Source organism: Pristiophorus japonicus, chromosome 15 (genome assembly GCF_044704955.1).
Source record: "Pristiophorus japonicus isolate sPriJap1 chromosome 15, sPriJap1.hap1, whole genome shotgun sequence".
In the NCBI taxonomy this organism is placed as follows: Eukaryota; Metazoa; Chordata; class Chondrichthyes; family Pristiophoridae; genus Pristiophorus; species Pristiophorus japonicus.
The window spans coordinates 135359167-135386922 of record NC_091991.1 but is presented as its reverse complement, the minus strand read 5'-3'; the positions used below and the strand labels follow the sequence as shown (position 1 = coordinate 135386922).

Here is a 27756-nt window from a genome sequence, read left to right as displayed (position 1 = left end):
AGCTGGCACTGGCAAGCTGGGCCGACTGGCCTTCTAATGTGCTGTATGATTCTATGATTCAAATGGGTTATTTTACATCCACCCGAGAGGGGTAATAACAAATGGGCTGCTGTCTTCTGGTTATACCTGGCACAGAGCTGTCAATCGAGTCAGATTAAAGATGCAGTGGAGCATAAATATTGAACCACTTGATCAACAGTTCATACCCCACCCTGGTTTTATACACCCAAGAGATGTTTTGCTAAGGCACAATCACATTAACCTTAGGACCAGGTCTCTGCACTTACACAAAAAACAACTGGCTTGTGTCCTGCTGAACAAAACGTACTTTGATTGCTCAGCCATTAGAGATTTCTATTGCACAAATACATCTGTCAGCTCTCACTTGTCCAATGTTGTAATGACAGGAGAATATTTTGACAGCAATCAACATGTAATTAATTTCAAACAGTATGCGTGTATTTTGCTCTACCTCCCCTGCACAAAAACAAAAAATTATTTAACACGATCCCAGTTTAAGTTCACAATACTTGGTCTATCTAAATTTTCACAAGAAAATAATACCAGAGAGATTTTATGAAATGGAATTCTTAAAGTGACAATAAAATACAAAATATATATTAGAAGGCCTGATGTAGCACAAGTCAATTACTACACAGAATATGAATTTATTGAACAACTACAGATCGACCATCACTAAATCACAATTCATGAATATGAATATAATCATGAGTAAGAGATATGGAACCCAAGTGAAGTTAAACCTTGAATTTTAAAAATATAATACAACAATAATTATATTCTCTTTGCTTCATGTGTGAGGGGAAATGACAATTTGTCTTCACACACCTGACTAATGGCCATGTCAGTTAAAAAACTGACTTCAATAGAAAAGAACATTGGGCGAAGTGTAAAATGGCTACCGATTCACGATCGCTTGATGAACCCTGCTGCCCAAGACAAATTTCAACCCGCATATTTCTGTACAGAATTTAAATCTCATCCATGGTGATTTTGGTGAATCCTAAAACTTCTTAGCTATATCTTTAACAAAAAAAAATGACATTTGATCAAAAAATATAATTTTTGGCTGCAAAATAAAAATATTGTCTCCCTCTGTTGGGGTGGAAAGAAGACCTCTCTTCCTCGAGGTGGACTCCCTTCGAAAAGGAGTCGACACCTCACCCTCCTGATAACGACCATGGAATCAGTCAAACGAAACCTTCGGTACAACTAGTTTATTTCGAGCACATGCAAGGGAAAGTTCAAATGTGGAACCTTCAAAGTACAAGAGGTTTCAATTACAATTATATAGTTTTTCGAGGGATGCTACCCTCCTACAAAATCATCGATTGGTCTACTGCTATCAGCGAAGTTACAATTAATTTGTTGACTCTTATCAGACTAGCTCTAAGTGGTTCGTTCCCACCTGTCCATCTCTCATCACATGTCAATCATGCTGTTCAGTGATGTGAACTTTGCCTATGACGTGTGAAGTAACGTTATTCCAAAATACTGGCTTCCTTACCTCTTCCTAAGAGTCCCGAACTAATCCAATACAGTTTTTCATGAGAGTCATGTTCCAAACTGTTGCCCTTGGTGGATTTGTTAATTCAAAATGTAAATCTATACTAAAGTTCACACCACGGATGGTTCATTACCCATCAGGCTTCGCTATTCACTTCTTACTAGTCCAATGTAAGCGAGTGTATAAGCGTGCTTTGCATACATAAGTGCGTTATACATTATTCGAACAATATTACAATCCATACCGTAAGACAGAGGAACTCCCGATTCCTCAGAACCTCCTAATTCCCTTTAACCTTCTTACTCAAGTGAAATTTTTTCCCCCTTACACCCTCCATTTACTGAATTCAACAAGTGCTCTGTGACTCCTAATTACTGTTTACAATAATTAGCAGAAGCAGCTCTGGGCAGATAATTTTGGTGGAATTCTTTTGGTAGATGATATTATGGCCGGAATTTTTTCAAGGGAGGCGGGTTAGGTCGGGGGGGCCTCCGATGCGGGCCCTGCTGACTTCGATGGCAGGGCCTCGGATTCCTGCCCGCAGCCGGCCAGATTGAGAGGCTGGCTGACTGCGGGCGGGTAGGCCTCAGAGGTGAGGAGAGGAATCACAAGAGGGATCACGGGAGGGGGGGGGGTCGGCAATCAGCCGGGATCGGGGGAGGAAAGAGAGGATCGCCCGGGTTCGGGGATCGGTATGTTGAGAGAGATAGGCTGGGGTTGGGGAACGGGAGTGGATTGGCAATTGGCCAGGGTTGGGGAGTAGGCCTCAGAAGCGAGTGGCCAGTCCTGGGGAGGGATTACTTGGGGGGGGGGGGGCGACAATCGGCCGTGGTTGGGAAGAGTGGCGGGAGAAACTGATTCGGCGGGGGTTGGGGATCGGCGGGGCGGGGGTGTCGCTCAGGGATCGCAGGGGGGCTGTGGTGTTGGCCAGGGATCGCGGGAGAGCTGGTGGGGCAACCAGGGGGAAGAGAGGATTGGGGCCAGCCACCACAAGATCGTGGCAGGCATCATCATCGTCGCTTTGGAGGGAGGCCATCCGAGGCCTTGTGAGAGTGGGGGTCTCCGATCGCGGGGGGTGGGTTAGGTAGAAGCCCTGGATCCAGGAGGTAGATATAAAGCCACTTACCTCCTGGATGCAGCAGTTCCCACCTCTGTTTAATTGCTGGGTTTCATGAAGCGTCATGAAAGGAGGAAAGAGAAGCGTAGAGGTGGAGAGATTTAGGGAGGGAGCTTAGGACCGAGGCAGCTAAAGACATGACTGCCAATGGCAAATCATTTGGAATCAAGGATGTTCAAAAGGTCAGAAAAGGCAGAATGCAGAAGTCTAGGCGGATTAAAGTGGGGGAGGAGATTAAAGAGATAAGGAGGGGTGAGGTCACGGAGGGATTTGAACACAAGGATAAAAGTTTTAAATTGAGACATTGCTTAACTAGGAACCAATGTAGGCCAGCAAGTAAAGGGGAGATGGGTCAGCAGGAACGGGTGCGAGTTATCACAAGGGCGGCAGAGTTTTGGATGACCTCAAGTTTATGAAGGGTAGAACTAGGGAGGCTGGCTCGGAGTGTGTTGGAATAGTCAAGCCTAGCGGTAATAAAGACATGGATGAGGATTTGGGCAGCTGATAAGATAAGGTAAGGGCGGAGACGGTTGATATTATGAAGGTGGAAATGGGTGGTCTTAGTGATAGAATGGATGAGGTCGGAAGCTCAATTCATGATCAAATATCCACCAAGGTTGCAAACTGACTTGGCCAGCCTCAGACAGTTGCCTGGGAGAGAGATCGAATTAGAGAAAAGGGATCGGAGTTTGTGGCGTGAAACTCAAGACAATGGCTTTGATTGGAGGAAATTTCTACTCATCCAGTGCTGGATATCGGACAAGCTGTCTGATATTATGGAGATGGTGGAGGGTTCAGGAGAGGTGGAGGAGAGGTAGAGCTGGATATCATCAGCGTCCATGTGAAAACTCATGTTGTGTTGCCGGATGCTGTCACCGAGGGGTAGCATGTAGATGAGAAATAAGAGGGGGCCAAGGATAAAGCCTTGGGGGACACCAGAGGTGACAGTGCAGGCTCTGGAAGAAAAGTCATTACATGTGATTCTATGGTTACAGCTGGAAATATAGGAATGGAACCAGGTGGGTGCAGTCCCAGCTTGCTGGATGATGGTGGAGAGGCGTTGGAGCAGAATTTTATGGTCAACCATGTTAAAGGCTGCAGACAGGTCCAGGAGGACGAGAAGGGACAGATTATCTTTGTCGCAGTCAATTAGGATGCCATTTGTGACCTTAGTACGAGCAGTTTTGGTACTGTGGGATGGGTGGAAGCCGAAATAGAGTGAATCAAACAAGGGAGTTCTTGGAAAGATGGGCACGGATTTGGGAGGCGATGACATATTCAAGAACTTTGGAGAGGAAAGGGAGGTCGGAGATGGGGCAATAGTTTTCATCTCTTCAATGATCCAACGAGGCAGCATAAAGTGTACAGTCCTGCTCTGTAATACCGTGAATAATCTAAAGATCGATAGTAACTGAACTTTCAGGAGCCACACAGTACAACACAGCTAGCACAACATCAATTCAGCACTGCCCTTGAAAGAAAGACTTACATTTATATAGTGCCATTCATAACCTCTGGACATCCCAAATCGCTTTATAGCCAATGAAGTACTTTAGAAGTGAAGTCAATGTTGTAATGTAGGTAACACGGCAACTAAATTTGTGCACAGCAAGCTCCCACAAACAGCAGTGATAATGACCAGATAATCTGTTTTAGTGAAGCTGATTGAGGGATAAATATAGGCCAGGACACCGGGGATAACTCCCATGCTCTTCTTCGAAATAGTGCCATGGGATCTTTTACATCCACCTGAGGGGACAGATGGGGCCTCGGTTTAACTTCTCATCCGAAAGCTGGCACCACCGACAGTGCAGCACTCCCTCATTGGAGTGTCAGCCTAGATTTTTGTGCTCAAGTCTTTGGAGTGGGACCTGAACCCACAACATTCTGACATCTGAGGCAAGAGTGCTACCACTTGAGCCATGGCTGACACTGTTAAGGTGCATGTTCTGACAAGTACAAGCAGAATATATTGAGAGTTTACTACATTACGACCCGTTGTGCTTAAATTTTGGTCACTTGTACTCTAATTTCTTAAGTGAGGATCAGTCCTTTCCACATTGCATAGGTACATCAAATTGCCTATGATTAACATTTTTCACATTTAAAAAAAAGAAACTTTATTTCTTGGCAACTAAAACCTCTTCAACTCTCAATAAGTTCAAGGAAAACACTTTTCCATCTCAAATTGTTGGGAACAAAGGCACTATAAAATTTAATCAGATGCTGTGGTATGAGAAAGATATGTTCATGATCTCCCTATGGAAATGCGAATTGTAGGATTATTTTTAATTATATGTGGTTTGAGAATTACGGTGAACCAAACTGTATTTACAAGTTGAACTCAGCATATTAATCAGTTCATATTACAATGAGTGTTAATGATACTGTATACTCCAGTAATATTAACCAAGATTCTAGTCTTCTAAAACCTGCACAAAAAATGCACCTTCATTTTTCATGCAGCCTAAAAGTGAATCGGATACTGCCCGCTAAGAAGTAAAAATACAGCAAGTTTTAAGCCATTTTTGTGGGGCAAAATGCAACCTGCAAATAAATCGTAATCTGAACATTCCACTTTCAACAATTTACGCAATGGATCACTAAAAATATTTATATAATCTACGACATGCTATTCAATAATTACTTTAATGGTCTGTTCATTCACCAGTTTGAGTAAATTTATGTTCATATAACTCAGAGTGGCATTTTTTACACAATACAATATTAATTTGATTATAGCCTTTCAAAGCATTCTATGCACATGCTATTATAAATTCATCGACCCTGAAACTACCTTAATCCTGTGCTTCAACTAAGCAATTTAAGTAATATTCACTTAATATTTTATCAGCATAAAATAAGAAACCCAAAGCAATATTTGCCACCAAATAAATGTCGATCCCTACAAAGTAATTGAAATAGTTCGTAAGAAAATTGCCTAACCCAAAATATTTTCAAAGGGGCTTCATCATAAAAACAACTCATCCAGATGTATAGTTTGTTTCTGTACCAGCGCAGTGTGCAAGAAATACATTACTGAACTACGAATGAAAACATGTCCTTTTTACTTAGCTTTTGATAAATCATCAATCCATATGAAGCAGCTGTTCACTAATTTTAATTTGTATGCAATCTGGTACAAAGATGATGCATATGAATTGTTCAAAAATCTACCAAATATTTACATGATTAAATCAAAATTTAAAAAAACCCTTAAACTGTACATAGGCAGAGTTGACCACATCGTCAACCTGTAACAGGTACAGTTTCCAGTAGCTTTTTGTCCTAATCTTTCCCACTGTATAACATGGGTTATTATTTCAAAGTTTACAAATCATGTAATGCAGGATTTTTCTCTTCAGTGTTAATTCGCCATCTTTTCACATTGGCTCATGAACTTATATCATGTGTGACATGGCAATCATAAAAGGACAATTCTAAGAAAACTGGTGCTTTTCCACAAGAAAAGTTTAACAGACACCCGAGAATACTCTTGTGAGCCTCCTAGTTATATAGGGGCCAAGTTTCGGCCTGAGATGCTCCTGTTTTTTTGGAGCAACTGGTTTAGAATGGAGTATCTTAAAAATTGCAATTCTCGACATTTAGTTTGCTCCAGTTCTAGTCAGTTCGAATAGTTTCAGTTTGGAACAGATTTTTTTTTTCAAAACGGGGCGTGTCCGGCCACTTACGCCCGTTTTGAAAGTTTAGGCAGTGAAAACTTACTCCAAACTAACTTAGAATGGAGTAAGTGTAGATTTTTGTACGCTCAGAAAAACCTTGTCTACACTTAGAAAATCAGGCGTAGGTTACAAATCAGGCGTAGGGAATGGGGGGGGGGTTTAAAGGGGAGTTTACAAACATTAAAGACTTCAGTTTTACAAATAAAGAACCATCATCAATAATAAATGATAAATACATCAATAAATCAATCAATAAATCAATCAAAAAAAATTAATAAAAAATAATAAAAAATTAAAAATCAATAAATAAAACATTTTCTACTTACCGACTGCAGCACCGGGAGTCCTCCAACAGCGTGCTGGGACGGCACTCCCAGTGTGTCTCTATCTCTCTGTCTGTCAGTGTCTGTGTTTCTGACAGCGAGGGGAGGGGGAGGGGGGGAGGAAAGGGGGAGGAGGAGGGGAGTGGAGGGGGGGTGGGAGAGAGGGGGGGTGGGAGAGAGGGGTGGGTGGAGGGGGGCAGGGGGAGAGAGGGGGAGCAGGGGGAGAGAGGGGGGGCAGGGGGAGAGAGGGGCAGAGAGGGGGGGCAATGGGAGAGAGGGGGGGCAGGGGGAGGGGGAGAAGAGAGGGAGGGGGGAGAAGGGAGGGGGGGAAAAGGGAGGGAGGGAGGGAGAGAGGCGGGGGAGAAGGGAGTGAGGGGGGGAGAAGGGAGGGAGGGAGGGGGGAGAAGGGAGTGAGGGGGGGAGAAGGGAGTGAGGGGGGGAGAAAGGAGGGAGGGGGGGAGAAGGGAGGGAGGGGGGAGAAGGGAGGGAGGGGGGAGAAGGGAGGGAGGGAGGGGGGGAGAAGGGAGGGAGGGAGGGGGGGAGAAGGGGAGGGAGGGAGGGGAGGTAGACAGGGAGGGGAGGTAGGGAGGGAGGAGGGAGGGGAGGTGGGGGAGGAGAGGGAGGGGAGGTGGGGGGGAGAGGGGAGGGGGAAGAAGGGAGGGGGGGAGAAGGGAGGGAGGGGGGGAGAAGGGAGGGAGGGGGGGAGAAGGGAGGAGGAGAAGGGAGGAGGAGAAGGGAGGGGGAGAAGGGAGGGGGAGAAGGGAGGGGGGAGGAAAGGAGGGAGGCAGAGAAGGGAGGGAGGGGGAGGGGAGGGGGAGGAGGGAGGGAGGGAGGGAAGGGAGAAAAGAGAGGGAGGCTGAACGGGCCGGGCCTGGCTGGGCCCAAGACTTCGGGCGGGGCCCACCCCAGCACCGGATTTACAGGTAGGTTGCCGGGGGTCGGGTCCGGGGGGGAGGGGTTTGGTCCGGTCTGGGGGGGGGTCGGGTCCGGGGGCGGGTGAGGGGGGAGCGCGAGTTGGGTTGGATCCGGTCCGGGGGCGGGGGTGCGTGGGACGGGCCGGGGCGGGGGGAGCGCGAGTCGGGTCGGGGGCGAAGGGAGCGTGAGTCGGGTCGCGTCTGGGTGGGGGGTCGTGTCCGGGGTGGGGGGGGGAGAGCGCGAGTCAGGTCCGGGGGCGGTGGGGGGGGGGGGGGGGGAGCGGGAGTCGGGTCTGGTCCGGGGGTTGGGTGGGGGGGGGGGGGGGGGGCGGGGGTCGGGTCGGGAGGTGGAGGGGGAGCGGGAGTCGGGTCGGGAGGAAGCAGGAGCTGAGCGTGGGAGGTGCAGCCTGATCCTCGCAGCCCCAGTGAGGCCATTCGGCCAGGGCTAAGGGCTGTGTGCTTCGGGCCCCTCCCGCAGTTTTGGGCGCCTGGAGCTACTGCACATGCGCGCCCACTGTAGCGCGCATGTGCAGAGGTCCCGGCACTGTTTTCAGCGCAGGGAACTGTCTCCGCCCCCCACAGCTCATGCTGCGCCGCGCCCAGCTCCAGAGGATCTGCAGGGAGCCGGAGAATAGATAAGTATTTTTTTAGGCGCACGTTGTGGCGCGAAAAACGGGCGTCTAGGTCTGGGCTGCGCCGTTCTAGCCACAGCCCGAAACTTGGGCCCATAGTGGCAATGGCGGAGATTGGAGAGAAGTTACCTGTTCATCAACTTCTCATCAGGTGATGGTGTATAGCTCAAGGAGACAAAACAACAAGAAAAAATGTGAGAGAATATCTGGTGAGGACAAGATTCACTCGGCTGTAATGCCCCACAGTCAAGCATCCTGTTAATGTTCAGTGGAGACAAGGAAATAGGTTGTTTGGAAAAGGAGAGAAAGTACTTTTGGTGTCCCAGCCACCAACTTTAGGAGACAACGTATCTGCAGGTAGAACAGATGAGAAATATCGGGGTGAAGTTTCGGCCGTCCACTAGAATGGCGCACATCGGAGAGGCCCGCCTAATTTATAGAACAAAAATTGTGCGGAATACTTACGTCGCGATTCTCCAATAGCCGTAGGCCCAATTCCACCTCGGCGCGGCGCAGCAGGAGCTGCTGGGGGCGTTGCTACAGCCCTGCACCGAAAACAGTGCCGGCAGCTGCACGCATGCGCAGTGGAGGCTGCGCACGTGCGCAGTAGCTGCCGGCATCCTGTCTCCTGGGCGACGACTCTATCTCAGGTCAAAGGGACGTCCGCCCCTATCCCCGGCCGAATGGCCTGCGCATCTTACCTCGGTGGCGGGGCTCGCCCGCCCGGCCTCTCGCTGGGGGGGCCCCGCCCGAAGAGTCGTCGGCAGCCCGGCATCGGCTACGTGCGGACCCCGCCCAAAGTCCTCGGCGGGGCCCGGCTTCCTCGTCGGCGGCGGGGCCCGCCCATCCTGCATCTCGCTGGGGCCGGCCCACCCTGCGAGTCGGCTGCGTCGGCAGCAGCCCGGCATCATCTTCTCTTCTTCCCCCCCCACCCCCCATCATCTTCTCTTCACCCCCCCTCCATCATCTTCTCTTCCCCCCCCACCCCCCATCATCTTCTCTTCACCCCCCCTCCATCATCTTCTCTTCACCCCCCCCCCCATCATCTTCGCTTCCCCTCTTCTCCCTGGTACTGCAGTAGGTGAGTAGAAATAATTTTTTTATTTATTGAGTGATTTTTAATTTTTTTTTAATTTTTAATTTTTTAATTTATTTGGATTGATTTATTGGTTTATTTATCATTTATTATTGATGATGGCTCTTTATTTGTAAAAGTGAAGTGTTTAGTGTTTATTAACCCCCACCCTCATTCCCTACGCCTGATTTGTAACCTACGCCTGATTTTCTAAATGTAGGCAAGGTTTTTTTGAGCGTACAAAAATCTACACTTACTCCATTCTAGGTTAGTTTGGAGTAAGTTTTCGCTGCCTAAACTTGCAAAACAGGCGGAAGTGGCCGGACACGCCCGCTTTTGAAAGGAAAAATCTGGAAAAAAAAACTGGAGCAAACTAAAGACCGAGACTTGCAATTTCTAAGATACTCCATTCTAAACTAGTTGCTCCAAAAAAATAGGAGCAACTCAGGCCGAAACTGGACCCCAACAAGTTGTTCCTGAAATTAACAAATTGTTCATAAGTTAGCACTGTTGTTATCGAGCATATTGGTCGGGGGAAATTGCACTTGAAACCAATTTTCTTCAAAATTGTACAATACGATTCTTGCACCGTAACTCAAGAACTCAACATTAATCTGTCACCTCTATTACATGACTTTAGCAGCATATCATAGGATATGTAAAATGATAAGAGCTTTCAGCAAAAGATCAAAATAAATCAAGCTAAATTGAATGCATAAGAAACCCTGATTATAATCCAAACGTGTTCAGTGAGCTGGTATTGAAAGGGATTTAAGATGCAATGTTATGTCACAAACTATGTAAAAAATGCTAAAATCCGTATCTCACACTGAAAGCTCACAGCAAAAGGTTTATGCTGATTTTAATAACCTTTCAAGCTATTGTATTTTTAAAAGTTATATTTACCATTCAAATATTTCAAAGAGTTCATCTTTTGAAAAGTAAGGCATTAAATGGGACACATCAAAATACATTATAAATATATGTATGAATCGGCCTACACCAACAGACAAGACCTTGGGCTCGATCCTATTAATGACAAGATGCATGAAGATGTGAAGTGCAAAGAGTATATCAATGTATATATAAATAATAAATCTTAATTAAATATTGCTTTTGATCATTCAAGGCACATCTGAAATCTGACCAAGGACTAGAAAGGGATTGAAATAAGATCAAAAACAAAAGCAAAGATTAAAAGTTAGTTGGAAAATAAATCTTTAAATAAAACCAAACATTAATAGAAGTAGAAAACAATCATAGTCGTGGTTCTGCTCCATACAAACATTTGTATGATTAAATCGGAGAGAACCTCACCCAGTCAGGAGAGTGGACACTGTGTTCTAATCTATATATCTATTAGTTTCATTTTGTATTTCTATGTCCTTCCTTAATGTTGCTTTTCAGTTTTTATAGCGTATGTATAAAGGCCGAGGCAGAATGAGACAGAGAGGCCCCGAAATTGCCCTTTGCCCCGATTGGGGGTGGTAACCTTCCGGGGCCGGAACTTCCTGTGCCCGACCCGGAAGTCCCGCCTCCAACATGAAATTAGGCCGCGTGGCCCTCAAAGGAAGCAGAGGGCTATCTCCGGCGCTCTGCTTCCTTTGAGGAACTCCCGGGGCAGCAGTGAGTCGCTGAGTTCAGCGCCGCATGGAGCACGCCACCGTTTCACGGATGCTCCGCATAGCGCTGATGCGCTACAATGCCCCTCCCCTTCAATTAAAGGCGCACACTGCAGGCCCTTTGGTGGCCGCCACTGAGCCACCAGGGAGGCGATCAATTGGGCCAGCAGCCCGGCACCCAAACTGAAATACCGAGTTGCACGATAGTGGCTCGGTCGATGCCATAGTCGGGCTGACAAATAAAGATCGTGGCCCGAGGTGCGAAAGGCCTCCCCTTTAAGGGTGCCCCGGCAGCGGATGTCCACCAGAATTGCGACTCATGAAGCTGCCGTTGACATCCACCCGTGGTAGCCTCGCAGCCCGCAGGGCGCAAAGGGGTCAGCGAGCACAGTGATGACATCATTGTTGGTTGAGCACACTGATGGGGCTATAAAAATGGGCAATTTCACCCTGAGGGTCTAGTTGTTCAAAAGCTCCGTCATTTTAGGCCCACATAGCAAAAAGTTCAAAAATTCCAAACATTGCACATTGCAAGAAAATAAAGAAAATGGTTTTCAAGTTGCCAAGATAAGTCAGTCTGAAAGTTAATGAAAATGCAGGCAATATTTTTGTATTATAGAGTGAATGGAACAATCTAAAGCCTAGAACTATTGTTAGCAGTAATAGTAGAAGAAAGGCTTGTATGTTATCCTTTTGTCCACTATTATAGCTGAGATACTAACTCATTTAAAATAAATGGATAATAGCAGACAAAGCCTTAATGCTCATATGAAATTCCTCTGTCTGCTATTTTAATGCAGGTGTTAAGACATTTAAAAAAAACATATTGGCCTGGATTTTGCAGTCAGCGGCAAACAAATGGCCCTTGTCATTCATTGCACTTACACTTGCCCACAGACTTTCTGTGGGCTTTTACACTGCAATTTGCGGTAGAGAGAGAACTGAAACAGTGAGGCGCCCTCTACAGGGGATCTGGGTTCTGTGTGAACAGGCCAAGCAACTGTGGATCTCCTTAACCAATCAGACTGAAGAATCCTTACTGTGACTCGCAGGCCGGAATTTTGCCGATGCTCAGTGGACAAGTCGGCAGTGAAATTTGATTTGACTGACAGCAGGTAGGGGGGCCAAATCAAATCAAAATCTGCCAGCGCTGAGCAGACCCGATTGGCAGCGACGGGGGACCTAATTTTAACAATTATCACTTGCTGACAAGCTCTTAAGAGTGAATTTAACCACACCGTTTAATGCTAACAGCTTGCCCACAGCTTCTGCGCTGAAATGAGCTTTCGACCACATATCCCGCAGCATAACTAAGACCACCTATTTCCACCTCCGTAATATCGCCTGTCTTCGCCCTTGCCTCAACTCATCTGCTGCTGAAGCCTTCATCCATGGCTTTGTGACTTCTAGACTATTCCAGCGCACTCCTGGCTTGCCTTCCAAATTCACCCGACGTAAATTAGTCATCCAAAACTCGGCTGCCCGTGTCCTAACTTGCACCAAGTCCCGCTCACCCATCACCCCTGTGCTCACTGACCTACATTGGCTTCCTGTTAAGAAACGCCTTGATTTCAAAATTCTCATCCTTATTTTCAAATCCCTCCATGGCCTCACCCCTCCCTATCTCTTTAATCTCCCCCATCCCCACAACCCCACCCCCCCGCTCCTCTAATTCTGCCCTCCTGAGCATCCCTGATTATAATCGTTCAATCATTGGTGGCTGTGCCTTCTGTTGCCTAGACCCCAAGCTCTGGAACTATCTGTCTAAATCTCTCCATGTCTCTACTTCTTTCCACCTTCAAGACGCTCATTAAAACATATCTCTTTGACCAAGCTTTTGGTCACCTGCGCTAATTTCTACTTAGGCGGCTCAGTGTCAAATTCTTAGCGCATAATACTCCTGTGAAGCACCTCAGGACGTTTCACTATGTAAAAGGCTCTATATAAATACAAGCTGTTATTGTTGTTGTTGGGGCCAAACATTTCTGAAGCAAGGAGAGAGACTCTTTTCAAATGATCGGGTAACATGACAGGGAACCAATCTTAATTGTAAACAACCCTTTTGCATTTGGTTACACGCATACAAGACAATAATGTAAATTATGTTGAAACTTGTGTCACTTAACAATGACAAAAATAACACACAGTTCACCTGGGTCTTACCTTCCTCAAACACATCATCATGAAGATAATGCCCATTAAAACTGTCTATGTTCTTATAACAGTCTAAAAATTAAATGCATGCATGAGTTGCAAATATTTACAAAAGAAAGCTTTTAAAAAAAAAATCATGTATAAATTGAGTACTGGGTGGGCAATTGTGCAATACTTTTTTACCCAATTCACGAGGAAAACCTCAACTCTGTTTCTCATAATCTATGTGCCATTTATCACTCATTGGATAAAATTATATTCTCAATTATCCACTGAATTCAAACTCAACTTTTTTATGTTCTTACTTTTGCAGCTTTCATGTAAATTCAGTTTCTATGTTGCCTATTTTTTGACAGTTTCTTCAACTCCTGCTTTTCCCTATTGTTCCATAACAACTTTAAATTACGCAGAATCTACGCACAGTAACAGGCTACTCGGCCCAGCTGGTTTGTGCTGGTGTTTATATGCCACATGAGCCACCTCCCACTCTAATTACCTCTGCCCACCCTGCTCCCATATCCGTCTATTCACTTTTCCCTCATATATCAAGCCTTCCCTTATGTACGTCAAAGCAATCTGCTTGAACCATTCCATGTGGTAGCAAGTTCCGCATCTGGTCAGAAATGAAAGCAGTACAAAGCCTTGCTTGTGGTCAAATGTATATGAGCAGAAGTGAGTGCATTCAGTCCTTCATAGAAACATAGAAAATAGGTGCTGGAGTAGGCCATTCGGCCCTTCGAGCCTGCACTGCCATTCAATAAGATCATGGCTGATCATTCCTTCAGTACCTCTTTCCTGCTTTCTCCCCATACCCCTTGATCCTCTTAACCGTAAGGGCCATATCTAACTCCCTCTTGAATATATCCAATGAACTGGCATCAACAACTCTCTGCGGCAGGGAATTCCATAGATTAACAACTCTCTGAGTGAAGAAGTTTCGCCTCATCTCAGTCCTAAATGGCCTACCCTTATCCTAAGAGTATGTCCCCTGGTTCTGGACTTCCCCAACATCGGGAACATTCTTCCCGCATCTAACCTGTCCAGTCCTGTCAGAATCTTATACGTTTCTATGAGATCCCCTCTCATCCTAAACGCCAGTGAATAAAGGCCCAGTTGATCCAGTCTCTCCTCATATGACAGCCCAGCCATCCCTGGAATCAGTCTGGTGAACCTTCGCTGCACTCCCTCAATAGCAAGAACATCCTTCCTCAGATTAGGAGACCAAAACTGAACACAATATTCCAGGTGAGGCCTCACTAAGGCTCTGTACAACTGCAGTAAGACCTCCCTGCCCTGCTCTTATATTCAAAGCCCCTAGCTATGAAGGCCAACATACTATTTGCCTTCTTTACCGCCTGCTGTACCTGCGTGCCCACTTTCAGTGACTGATGAACCATGACACCCAGGTCTCTCGTTGCACCTCCCCTTTTTCTAGTCTGCCGCCATTCAGATCATATTCTGCCTTCGTGTTTTTGCCCCCAAAATGGATAGCCTCACATTTATCCACATTATATTGCATCTGCCATGTACTTGCCCACTCACCTAATCTGTCCAAATCACCCTGCAGCCTCTTAGCGTCCTCCTCACAGCTCACACCACCACCCAGTTTAGTGTCATCCGCAAACTTGGAGATATTACACTCTATTCCTTCATCCAAATCACTGATGTATATTGTAAAGAGCTGGAGTCCCAGCACTGAGCCCTGCGGCACCCCACTAGTAACTGGCTGCCATTCTGAAAAGGGCCCGTTTATCCCGACTCTCTGCTTCCTGTCTGCCAACCAGTTCTCTATCCACGCCAGTACATTACCCCCAATACCATGTGCTTTGATTTTGTACACCAATCTCTTGTGCGGGACCTTGTCAAAAGCCTTTTGAAAGTCCAAATACACCAGATCCACTGGTTCTCCCTTGTCCACTCTACTAGTTACATCCTCAAAAAATTCCAGAAGATTCGTCAAGCATGATTTCCCTTTCATAAATCCATGCTGACTCGGTCCGATCCTGTCACTGCTTTCCAAATGGGCTGCTATTTCATCCTTAATGGTTGATTCCAACATTTTCCCCACTACTGATGTCAGGCTAACCGGTCTATAATTACCCACTTTCTCTCTCCCTCCTTTTTAAAAAAGTGCCGTTTCATTACCTACCCTCCAGTCCATAGGAACTGACCCAGAGTCGATAGATTGTTGGAAAATGATCACCAATGCATCCACTATTTCTAGGGCCACTTCCTTAAGTACTCTGGGACCCGGGGATTTATCGGCCTTTAATCCCATCAATTTCCCTCACACAATTTTCCGCCTAATAAGGATATCTTTCAGTTCCTCATTCTCACTAGACCCACTGTCCCCTAGTACATTCGGAAGGTTATTTGTATCTTCCTTTGTGAAGACAGAACCGAAGTATTGGTTCAATTGGTCTGCCATTTCTTTGTTCCCCATTATAAATTCACCTGAATCCGATTGCAAGGGACCTACGTTTATCAAATGTTTCCTCAAATGTTCTGCTAAATTCAGCAATGAGTTCCACAAGCAACGTTATGCAGCATTTTTACAATGTGCAATGTTTAAAGTATTGTAGATTAATTGTCATTATCTGTGGGTAGTGGATTACTGTGAATTTCAACAGGTAACACTGAACAAACAGGCTCATACTGCTTGCATTTCCACTGAATTTGCTTTGTGTTTCAAAGTTCAAAAAGGGGCCGTGTCATAATACTCAGGTGAGAGGGACATTACATCGCAGTATAACCCAAGGGCTTGCCTGCAGAAACACAGAAACAGATGAAACCTGAATATTTGTTTTTAAAAACATTCATTTTGTCTTTTAAAAAAACCTGCAAAAATTGGATGGCTGCCACTCTGCAATCATTTTTCATCAGTGGCAAAACATAATGTTAAAGGAGTGACTGCTCCCTACAGGTTTCCCAATTATCATTTGGCAAATCCCTAACTGAATCATCATTAATCATTTCCTTCCCATTGCACAGGGGCACATCTTCTTGTTGGTTTAATTCCAATATTCATGTAACCTGTCCTATCTTCTTGTTGGTTAAATTCCAATATTCATGTAACCTGTCCTACCCAAAGGAGAACAAATTGACAAATGACGAAAACGTTCTACTGGGTTGTGAAAGACCATGAAAATGAAATAAAAATGGTGAAATGAATATGTATTGATGTCACAGAGAAAGAGATACAGCAATAATCTTAGTCAATAAAAGAAAAGATTGACATAATGAACATTAAAGTAACAAAGTTGAAGCTGTTGAGTGTCATCTACATTATGCAAATAGCTGTGGAAAATTTACATAATTCTGAATGTTTTAGAGCTAATAGACTCTTCATAATATAAACCGATTTATAGAAATTACCTGATATTGCTGCAACCTTTCGAAAGCCAATATAACTAACAGCGGCATCTCCTCAGTGCTATTGCCAATCTTGAGAATGGTTTATTGTATTCTTTCATTTCAGATGCAGTTATACTGCCGCTTTTCCCTAATTCTCAATTTTTAAAAGCAACAGTATAAGTCAGGAGTCAGGTCCCAATCTGACTCTGGAACACAGTGGTGTAAGGAGGTCGTCACACATTGCTCGAAGTATGACATTGTATGGAACATAAATCCAGTGCTGCATGAAGCCAGGTTAAAAATTGCTGAGAGTTTTTATGGGACCTCCTGGGAACTTTGTAAAGTGAAGCATTTCTCTTTGATCGTTAACGAAGGAAATGCTACACGCCCGAAACATTTAAAATTTGCTGCTAAGAACTTAACTCTATGTATAACTAACTTTCCTAGCATCAGCATGCAGCTCACATAACTCAACGTAGCATATATGTTTTAGGCTGTGAATTGCACCTTGCAGCAACTGGTCTCAGTCTGGTTGGTTACTCAGTATTACTGCGGCATTAATTACCATGGGCCAGAAATTGCGGCCAGAAGCTTCTGGATGCTTCCGACCAAATTTTTTTAAATGAAAGTACCTGGTGGTCTCGGAGGAAAGAACACTTCGGCTCTGAGGCCTAGATGCGCAGCCCAGCAGAGGCCCACGCATCCCAGGAGCGTACGGGCATCCTGGGATCATGTGGGCCTAGACCACCAATGAAAATGGAGTATTCTTATTGATAGTAATAGTGAGTCCTGTTTGGTCAGACCTCCCATTACTATCAATGAGAATACCCCTCAAAACACAGAGAAACACAACATAAATAAACAAAACACTTCACATATTTAAAATTGAAATGGAATTAAATTCAATGTTTTTGAAAAAATACTTTTTGGGGGAAAATTTTTAAAATATGTTTTAATAGGGTTCAAAATAAACTTACCTTAATCGACAGGGTTTTCAATATAAAACAGTGATAAAATTTAATTTTTCTATCTTTTAAAACTCTTACGCTGGTAAAAGCAGGCCTTAGGCTTGCTTTTACCAGGCATAAGAGTTTTAAGGACATTCGCTGGGCAGGAGTTGGGCGCACGATCTGTCAAAATGACAGATTGCAAGTGCCTTATTTAGGTCCATGCACTTCACGCGCCTAAACCCGGAACTTGCGGGGCCTCTTCAGGCGCGTACGCACATCGTATGCACCCGGAGAGGCCGCAATTTACGGCTCCATGTAATTGCTTAGAAATGACACACCCCTTTTCACAAGTATAATTGGTTTGATTTTTCATCATACCAATAAAAAAAATCAAATCTCCTAATGTGTCAACAAGAAAAATAATATTTTTCTGCACAAAGATTATCAAGATAAAATTTGTTAGGACACATAATTATATTAAAACTTATCTCCTGATAAAAAAAAGTTCAGAAGGTAACAACATATGAAGAGAATTCCCCTGATGGCTCACTGATTAAATGCCTTACCAGTGTGTGACTGAGCTATTGAGACCAAACAGTTGCCAGGTTCAATCCATGGTCTATACTGAGTCAGCCAGAGTGGCAGTCGGAATGCTATTTGTGGCCTCAGCAGCGTGGGGTCAAGGTGGGGAGGCAATCCTCCAGGATCATGAACATGTACCCAAATCTGGTGAGGGCCGGATGAGGGGGAGGTTGGGTCGGAGGAGGCCGGGCCGATGCTGGGGGAGGCCGAGGCCGGGGAAGGTCAGGCCGGGGGAGGTCGGGCCAAGGTCAGGCGGCCGGAGGTGGGGGCAAGGTAGGCCGGGGGGAGGTCGGACCGAGGCCGGGGGAGGTCAGGCCGAGGCCGAGGGGAGGTCGGGCCGAGGCCGGGCCAAGGCCGGAGCAAGGTCGGACCGAGGCTGAGGGGAGGTCGGGCGGCCGGAGGTCAGGCCAAGGTGATGGGGGAGGTCTGGCAGCTGGAGACTGACTGGGGGGGTGTTGGGCCGAGGCCGGGGTGATAGGGTGGCCAGAGGTCGGGCCGAGGCCGGGCCAAGGCAATGGGGGAGGTCGGGCGGCTGGAGACTTGGGGTGGGGCGGTGGGAGGTCTGGAGGAGGCCGGGGGAGGTTGAGCGGCCGAGGAAGTCCAGATTTCGGAACATTTGCCGGATTGGCTCGATGTCCAGATTCTGCAACTTCGGATTTTGGACGTTGCACCTGTACTGCAAACATTCTCAGTGGCTAGATTTTTGGTTCTAATCAATTTCATTCCACATCTCTCTAAGCAGCAAACCACTGGTTTTCTTTTATCACCTTTTACAAACAGAACTTTTGATATATTTTGGCATCCTTTCCCTTGACATATTTTACCCGCTTCATAACAGCACACCTTATTCAAATACAGATTTTTCTGTTCATATATCCATGAGATTTTTCAGACTTATAGACTATCATCTGCTTGTTGGTCGCTGTCCACAATTATCGACTATTTCTGAGCAGTCAGCACATAGCTACTTACTGGCCCTCGTAAATCAATGAGTTCCTGCCTCATCTGTGAGATAAGGGCTTCTTTGGCCATCAGTGATCTGTGTAGTCTCTCATTGAATTCTATGAGTTCTCCATGCATCTCTGCCACCTGAAAATAAAAAAAGCAGAAAATCAGAGATGAAACTGGCATGTAACGCTCAGTTGCTTAGATTTCAGGGTCAACAAAATAAGGATTCTCAAACAATCAGAATTGCCAATTTAATGACCTGGATTTTCCAATCAGCAGCGAAGTGACGCTGCTTACCGCTAACCTCAAAGAAAGCTGCCCACAAAGATCTTGTGAACTCTGTGGCGTTGATTTCACCTTTCTTTACGTTACTTTGATTCTGGTGCCATGTCTAGGGGATGTTCAGCATCCAGCAACAGTAATGTCATCAAACAGGCTAAGCAGCCAATCATAATGAAGAATTGTCACAAACAGCACACCAGGAAGTAAAATGCACAGAATATAATTAACTTTTTATAAATTTTACAGAGAGCGAAATAGAGATTAACTAAAATAAAAGCTGAAATATCATAAACATGTTTTTTTTAATTATATCAAAAATAAGGGATTTTTATCATAATGTAAAAATGTCACATTTCACAAATATAAAATGAGTTTTTCAGGGCCAGAGAGGTTGTTCAGCAATAATTATGACTTAGTATGCCATTAAAAACCCAGTTACACTTCATTGAACAAAGATTAACTTGGGGGGGGGGGGGGGTAGCAGTGATATTACAGCATCATTATTGAAAAGCCTATCAAGTACAGGATAAGGAGATACTGGGGGAGATCATTTCAGTTACAAAGCATGGAGCTTACTATATAGGAATGTGTTTCATAATATATAAGTTATATTCCATGAACAGGTTAATACTTTGATAGGTATAATCATTTAAACAGCTACCCTTGGCAGATGAGTATTTTTCAGAATCTTGCATTATATATTTTTTTTTTGCTTTTTCCGAGTATTGCAATATTAAAGGAAAATATTCGATTTAATGGCCCTATCCTAAAGTACACTAAGACATTTTTAATACTTTATAGCTTGGGTCCCAGGAACGCCACTAAATCCTCCATTGCTCACCGACATCAATGAATCATCTCGATTCATTCAAATAGTCATAGTGGGATGTATTCCAAGCTATACTTTGAACATAAGAACTTTGCAGGTGGTAAAGAGTTATCTCTATAGTGAGATCAACATTTGAAGAACAAATATAATTAAAATATATTTCCTCTCCACTAGATTAACATGCAATTACTCAAAGAAGCTGGAGACATCTTTGCTTCTCTATGACTGAGAAAAGTCTGGAGCAAAACCATGATCTCACTGTAAAGCTGAACCAATTACCGAGCTGGGCAAATGGCCATTTATAGTAAATGGCCTAAAAGGCCTTGCCTCTTTGTCTTTAGTTATCGTTTTTACTATGTCCAAGCCATCTCCATTAATGTAAGCTCTGATATGCAGCCACTCAGTGAAAGACACAGTCATGTTAATGCACCAACTTCCTGTAGACAAAGGGAAGACAACGAAAAGGAATAAAATTGCAAGGCTATGAGGAAAGAGCAGGGACGTGGGACAAAACTCTTTCAAAGTGTCAGCACAGGCATGATGGGCTGAATGGCCTCCTAGTTTTCCGTACGATTCTGATTCTTTTATGGCAAAATGCTCCAGAACAAATCCTCTACTCTCCTAACAATACAATATAAATACATTGTGTACAGACTTTCACGGGCAGTCGCATTACCATTTTTATATGAGAATTAAGCCTTCCTCCTGAAGACTCCTGATTGAGGCAATTATGCTCCCAAAGTCATGTTTCACAAAATGTAGTACAATTAGGGCAGGCAATATAAAACTCTCTTTTCCAGATGAAGTTGGCGTTTCCAAATTTGTAATATGCTGTAATATTTTCTTTTATTTTCTTCCTGTTTTACCTCTTTTTCATTCACATTGGGGTAAGCTTCCAGGTGGTAGCAATCTTTAACAACTGCATCCAAATGGCCACCCTTCATGTGTCAGCCTGGATTATATCAGTGACCAATCTAACTTTGAGGACCACCAAAGCAGAGTCTGACCTTGTCAGCACGCACATGTACCTCAATCAATGATCTCTATTTAGTAATTAAGACAGAAAAACCCAAATCAATGTTTTCTCCTCTCCAGAATGGGAATGGTGATGATAGCTATAGGTGCCCATTACGTCCTGAGCTGCAATTGGCTAACTCAGCAAAGACAGAGATCGAGTCTTGAGTTTTATTTGATGACATGGCTTGGTACACACAATGTAGTATATTCTACCAGTGACTCATGGGATGCAAAGAACTATGCGCATGAGCAGCGGAGCCTCCATTATAACTGAGAAATTTTGCAGGAGTCAGGAGACCAACAGACCACAGTGAAGCGAGCAACAACAGAGATGAAGACACTGATCTGGTGCTCTGGGAAGTGGAGTAACTTGTTACATATAGCTCTCCTTGCATCCTGTTTCTTTTCATATCTTGTGTCAGTTCGAAGATACCATAATAAAATATTTTAAAAAGCTACAGAAGATAAAGAGAAGCATATACAAGAGACTCATCCGCTCCTCTAAACAGTTAATCAATGCTCCCCTCTCACTGACATTGTTACCATTGGCTAGAAACATAGAAAATATGTGCAGGAGTAGGCCATTCGGCCCTTCGAGCCTGCACCACCATTCAATAAGATCATGGCTGATCATTCACCTCAGTACCCCTTTCCTGCTTTCTCTCCATACCCCTTGATCCCTTTAGTCGTAAGGGCCAAATCTAACTCCCTCTTGAATATATCCAACGAACTGGCATCAACAACTCTCTGCGGTAGGGAATTCCACAGGTTAACAACTCTCTGAGTGAAGAAGTTTCTCCTCATCTCAGTGGTAAAAGGCTTACCCCCTATCCTTAGACTGTGTCCCCTGGTTCTGGACTTCTCCAACATCGGGAGGCTACTTTTCCTCTCGACAACTGTGATGAATCCATTTTATGTACAGTTCTCTTTCGGCATCTCTTCAAATGTTCTGCTCAAGAATAACTCAATAAAAGATTTGAAAAGAAATAGAATGCAAGGAGGCCCATGTAAAAGAGTCTGTTTTTTAAAAATTTATTCGTTGCCAATCTTTCCAATTCTTTGTCAGATCATCTTGTCAGATTACAAACACCAGAGGTCACCTTGCACACATCAAGGATCACTCTGCGCCAATTCTCTTAGCCAAAAGGCCTAGAGCCACTGCACCGTTCCTGGAAGTACTGCAATACCAGGTTCGTGCCATGGAGGTGGGTGTGTGCCCCCCACCCACCTCCGTGGAGGTGGATGGGTCAAGCCACCCCACCCACCTCCTATTTTCCATGTAAAAGAGTCTGTTCCACATTCCCAAACAGTTGATCAGTACTTTCCAGTGGAGTCTTGATTATCCACCAATCTCCATTTTCTTTCAAGGGATGGGACCCCTGCATTATGGTGAATCTTTGATGCTCCACTTCCATAATAATATCAATAACCAAAGCATTAATTTTCCAAATAAAGGTAATTATTTGTGTCCCAATTTTCACGTGCAACAATATGCAAAGTTAATGGGCCAGAATTTGCTGTCAAAATAATGGTGATGCTAATGGTGCTCGCCATTATTTATACATAAATTGTATAGCAACTTCAGAACCAGTTTTGCGGTTAAATGCAAATATCCAAAAGTTGCTGTCCAAATTAGCTTCGCAAAAACGGTATTTTGTTGTCAGCTTCACCATTGACTTGCAATGAATGTAATGAAGTTGCTGTATTTATGCGGTAGATGCAAACTAAACCTGCAGAAGATATTTAATGTTAGTAATTCATTACAAAAGTACCCTTTTAACAGTGATAATGATATGGCACTGAAAATCAACTGCGACAAGAGTGGAGTCTCGTTCCTTATAGTTTTGAATTTTCCAGGACAATTCTAAAAAAGGTAAAAATTTTAATTTTCTTACTTTTCCTTTCTGTCTTTTTTTTTCTCTCTCTTAAACTAATATTTATTTCCCTGGCTTTATTTCTCTTTCTGTACCTGATTTGATATTAAATTCACCCCCTTTAACACACCCTTCTTCTCAAGTCTTAAATTTCATTGGTTAAGGTGATAGCCTGTTGGTTATCCTTTTCACCGATGCGGTGTTTCCCTTGCTGTGCTGTTACCAGCTCGCACTTGCAACAACTTTGTGGGCAAAACTGTTTTGAGTTAAAGGGAACAGAAGCAAGTCTAACTAACAGCAGATGCCATTAGATGCTCTGCTACAGTAAAATCTGGGCCAATAAAACTCAAATACAAACACTTTCTGAAACTGAACTCACAAAAGTGAAATAGGAAAAAAAAGAACAATTAACATTTAATGAAAAAATAATAATTTGTTTTAAATACCAAAGTTGCATCCAATGCATCCGACATCTGAAGTTAGGTGCTTGCTCTTGGATACATTTAACCGGCATTAGTCTACTTCCTTTCATCCAGTTTGCCAGATACCTTTATTTGATCTGAAGCAGCCAGCTATTAAAATATTCTCTACTGGCTAATTTCTGCTGTGTACAAGAATTCATCTTACAGTCAATAGCAATTTCCCAAAAGAAACATGAACAGTCTTCAGCTCACAGGTTTGACACCCAATAACTGAGGAACATCTGCATTTCAAGAGTTTCACAGCGAATGATCCCAGCATCGATTTGAGGGCACTGTCTTGTGCGAATGACAGCAGTGATATGCCTGAAACACCGCACAGTTGTAGGTCACACTGGGTAGACATATATAACAAGTCTTGTTGTTCTGGTTACATTTTCAAACTGCAAGCAGTCAAAAGTGGATATGTTGTAATGAAGCTTTTAATTATCTTATTATGAAGATATAGGAACTTCACACTGCCCGATACAAAGAAGCATACTTTATTTTTGGAAAAAGTTAAATACACTTTCCCTCAGATTTTTACAACCTGTCAAAATGACACATGAGCATGATTCTGTAAACAGCAATGTTGTACAATAGGATTTCATGAGTAGGAATGATGAAAAAGGAGCCAAATCCTGGCACAACAGCAAAAACGCTTCAACAATACCTTTCAAGTAGAAAACAAGGTGCATAACAAGTATAAACAAATCTCAACCCAATAACAATAGCTACCCTGCATTTATAGAGTGCCTTTAAGAGAGTAAAATGTCCCAAGGAGCTTCATAGAAGCATTAACAAACAAAATTTGACACTGAGCCACAGAAAGACCTATTAGGACAGGTAAGAGGTAGGTTTTAAGGAGTGCCTTAAAGGAGGAGAGGTATAGAGGAGGAGAGGTTTAGGGAGGGAATTCCCGAACAGCAGAAGGCATGCTGCCAATGGGGGGCTGATGGAAATTGGGGATGCACACGTGGCCAGAATTAGAGAAGCGCAGAGATCCAGCTGTTGAGCATGCAATATTTCTGCTCAGTGGCTCTATTAGAAATTGATACGCAACTTGCACAGAGCAGGACTTCCAAGTCCTCAATTATATGTCCTTAATAGAGTGCCTTTTTTGATCCAGCAAACACCACAAAAATACTCTAGACGTAATAAGCTTGGCAATATATCACAGAACATGTGAACTCAGTGTCCAGTACTGTGTGGACCTGGACGAACGTGTGCAAGAGCACCAGGGTAAGGGTGAATAATGCTGTGAAGCAGGAGCATAGATATGTAGACAAAGGAAAGCTGGGATTATTATAGATATATGTAAAAAAAACACTGGAATCAGAGAAATGTTAAAAGGGATAGAGTACAAGTGATGCCATGATGTCCAAGGGTATGTACTGAAGGAAGGAATTTCCATGAGCCAGATCACCCTGTCTTAACCTGCACCGCTGTCATATTTAGATGGTACAGATCAGGACAGGTGACGAGCCCTACCTGCAGAATCCTTTCACTGACTGTGAATAGAGATTGTACAATTATTTTGGAAAATCTTGAAGCCATTGAGCTTAAAGTCGTTGGAGTCCTGATCAGACAAGCTGGAGATTAACATAATAATCATATATTGTACGATTTGCACCATCTATTACATCAGTCAATCTTTATGCTTACAAGTCATGAAAATAAAGTACCAAAATGGATAAGTGCTTATGTATTTCTAATATCGCATCTACTCTCTTTATGGAGCAAGAAGTCTTCATTATATGCCAGAAAGGAACATTAGAACAGCAAACATCACTACACACAATTCTGTTGAGCTCCATTACGAATAGATACTTTGTGACAATTTGATAGTATTATGGATGAGGATGTACAATCTGGATAGTGAAGAGGTGATAGAAACAGGAGGCGGGTGAGTGGTGAGCAGGTGCAGGGCAGAGGTCCAGCATGCTGACTGTCTCTCCTTAGTTGTCTATGGATACAGACCCAGCTCCTCATGGCTCCATGAAAATACAGCGATCTGCTGGCAGCCCAAGCTCACCCCTACTCTTCGGGATCGCCTCCCGCTCCAACTCCCCAGCGCACTCCCAGAAGTTATCTGGAGGCTGGCTTACCATTGAAGCTGACCTTATTTCTCAAGGCCAACAGCCAGCGAGCTGCATCGGGACACCTGGTTGGTGTCCACAACTTACTGGTTTTATGAAGAGATGTGAGGCCCGATTTCCAGTGAGCCATGGGCCGAGGTTTGTGTGCATGTTCCAGGTACAAGGCTTGTTTTGCGTCAGTTTCCAGCCCTACACAAATTTCTCCATTAGTTCAAAACAAACACTGTGGATATTGGCAGGCACCACCATTGAGTCCTGTAAGTGCTTTCTTAAGACCATGTATGTGTATCTAAAGATCATAATTGTTATACATATTCAAGTAAAATTATGCTTCACTAATACAGTGGCTCTAGCATGGAGAGTGTTGCTGAAGGTACTGGGTCTAATAACCAGTCCTGCAGAAACAGTTGTTTTGCCTCATCAGTTTCTTGATCACAGAGCATGTAATAGATGTCACTGAAGCCATAATGGTTTGGCCATGGCAGAATTAACTTGTTCACTTTCATTGCCCTTTCAGGTGCAAAGGTTGGCAATAATCTATAGTTTGTGAATCATAGCACTGGATATGTAACAAGAGTATTTCATTGCAACTTTTTGTCCACTTGGTGACTACCATGCTTTATGGGAGTGCATGCTCCATTATCAAACAGTTTGGCATCTTAACACATTGGAATTACCAGTTGTCTGACAGCTTCAGTTTTGGTGTCAGATTTTCTCCTGCACTAAAATATATCTGGCAATGGCCGTTGCATCCACGTTGAGGGCAGAAAGCTTCTCTGTACCATTCACTACTGTGTTGTGGTGAAACTTAGAAATCAGGAGCTTCCTTTGGGCCCAATTTTCCCCAACTCCTTTTTTCGGCGCACTTACCCTAAATGCGCCGCCTTTGCACGCTGGAAACGGTGCCGAAAAATGTGGCCCCACCCTGCTGAGTCTCCGGTGTCCCAGTGTGGCATACACAGCCCAGCGCAGAAAACACCGTCAGCAGCTGCATGCATGCGCAGTGGAGTCTGCGCGCATGCTCCTCGCTCTCCCAGTGTGTCCTGCGGGCTGTGAGCAGGACCCGATGGTCGCAGCCCCTATCCCCAGCCGAGTGGCCTCCCGCACTGGCCGGCCGACTTGCTGACTTCCCGGGCCGAGGTAGGACTTGAGTTTTATTTGTTATTTATTGATGGTTGTGCTTTGTTAAGTGAGGAGAGTTTTGATGGGGAGGGGGGGGGGGGAGGGGGAGGAGGAGAGTTTTGATGGGGCGGGGGGAGGGAAAGAGTGTTTTGAAGGGGGGGAGGACTTTTAAAAAAACTTGTTTCTGGCATAAAGTAGGACTTTTATTTTTATTTGTTATTGATTGATTGCTTATTACTTTTTGCGGTTTGTTTAGTGCTTTGTAAGTCTTGGTGCAGGTCCTCAGCTTCCTTCTATTTTTTTATTTGTTATTGAATGCTTATTTTTATGCTTTGTTTAGTGCTTTGTAAGTCTTGGTGCTTTAAATGTACTAACCTGTGCCGAATTCTTAACTGCCCAAAAGTTTTTCGGAGCTGGCCACATACGCTGACCTAAGTTGATTTGGAGTAAGTTTTTGCTGGCCAAAGTGGCATAAATGGCCAAAACAGGCGTAAGTGACTGGGAAAGCCCCCTTTTGAAAAAAAAACTCATCTAAAAAAAATCGTACCTAACTGAGTTACTCTGGAGCAAGTTTATTGGGGAAAATGGCGTTGTTTTAACTTACGCCAGAAAAACCAACTTACTCCAAAAAATTGGAGCAAGTCATGGCCAAAATTGGGCCCTTAAGACTGACTAATACCAGGTCTGATCTAGCATTCAATACTCATTTTATGACAGGAGTAATGCACAGAGTAGCAATACAAATGGTCCAAAAGACTGTAACCAACACAGATGTCTGTTTTGCGCATTGGAAAATACAGCCCCAACCAAAGTATTTCATGGCTACTCTTAAATGAATTCATCTTGTGGTGTACACCACTGCAACACCACATTAATTGTTTATGTTTTACAAATAATGATCTGTTCTAAGGGAATATATTTCTGGTTTGCATTGAAATGTTTCAAAACATTAATATCTTATTTTGATTTAATTGAATGCTCTTAACAAGCTGTGAAATATACTGTAGAGAATTGTTTATATTGACTCAAAAAGGCAACATACTGGTCAACAAATCAGATGAGATTCAGTATCGAGGTAAAAGAAAAGGTTCACACAAATGTAAGGAAGTGGAAATCCAGTGGACTGGGAGAGCAATGAAAAGCAACAAAGGGAAAGTACTGAGGTGCAAAAAGGGAATATCAAAGCTATCAAA

At 44.0% G+C, this 27756-nt stretch overlaps 1 protein-coding gene across 1 annotated transcript in view; it reads right to left on the bottom strand.

The window, feature by feature from the left end:
• Nucleotides 1–27756, bottom strand: part of snx29 (sorting nexin 29) — a 751140-nt gene that overhangs the window by 243509 nt on the left and 479875 nt on the right. Inside the window, exon 16 of the mRNA XM_070856731.1 lies at nt 18907–19023. Within this exon, the coding sequence (XP_070712832.1) occupies nt 18907–19023 (117 nt within the window). The remainder of the gene's footprint in view (nt 1–18906; nt 19024–27756) is intronic.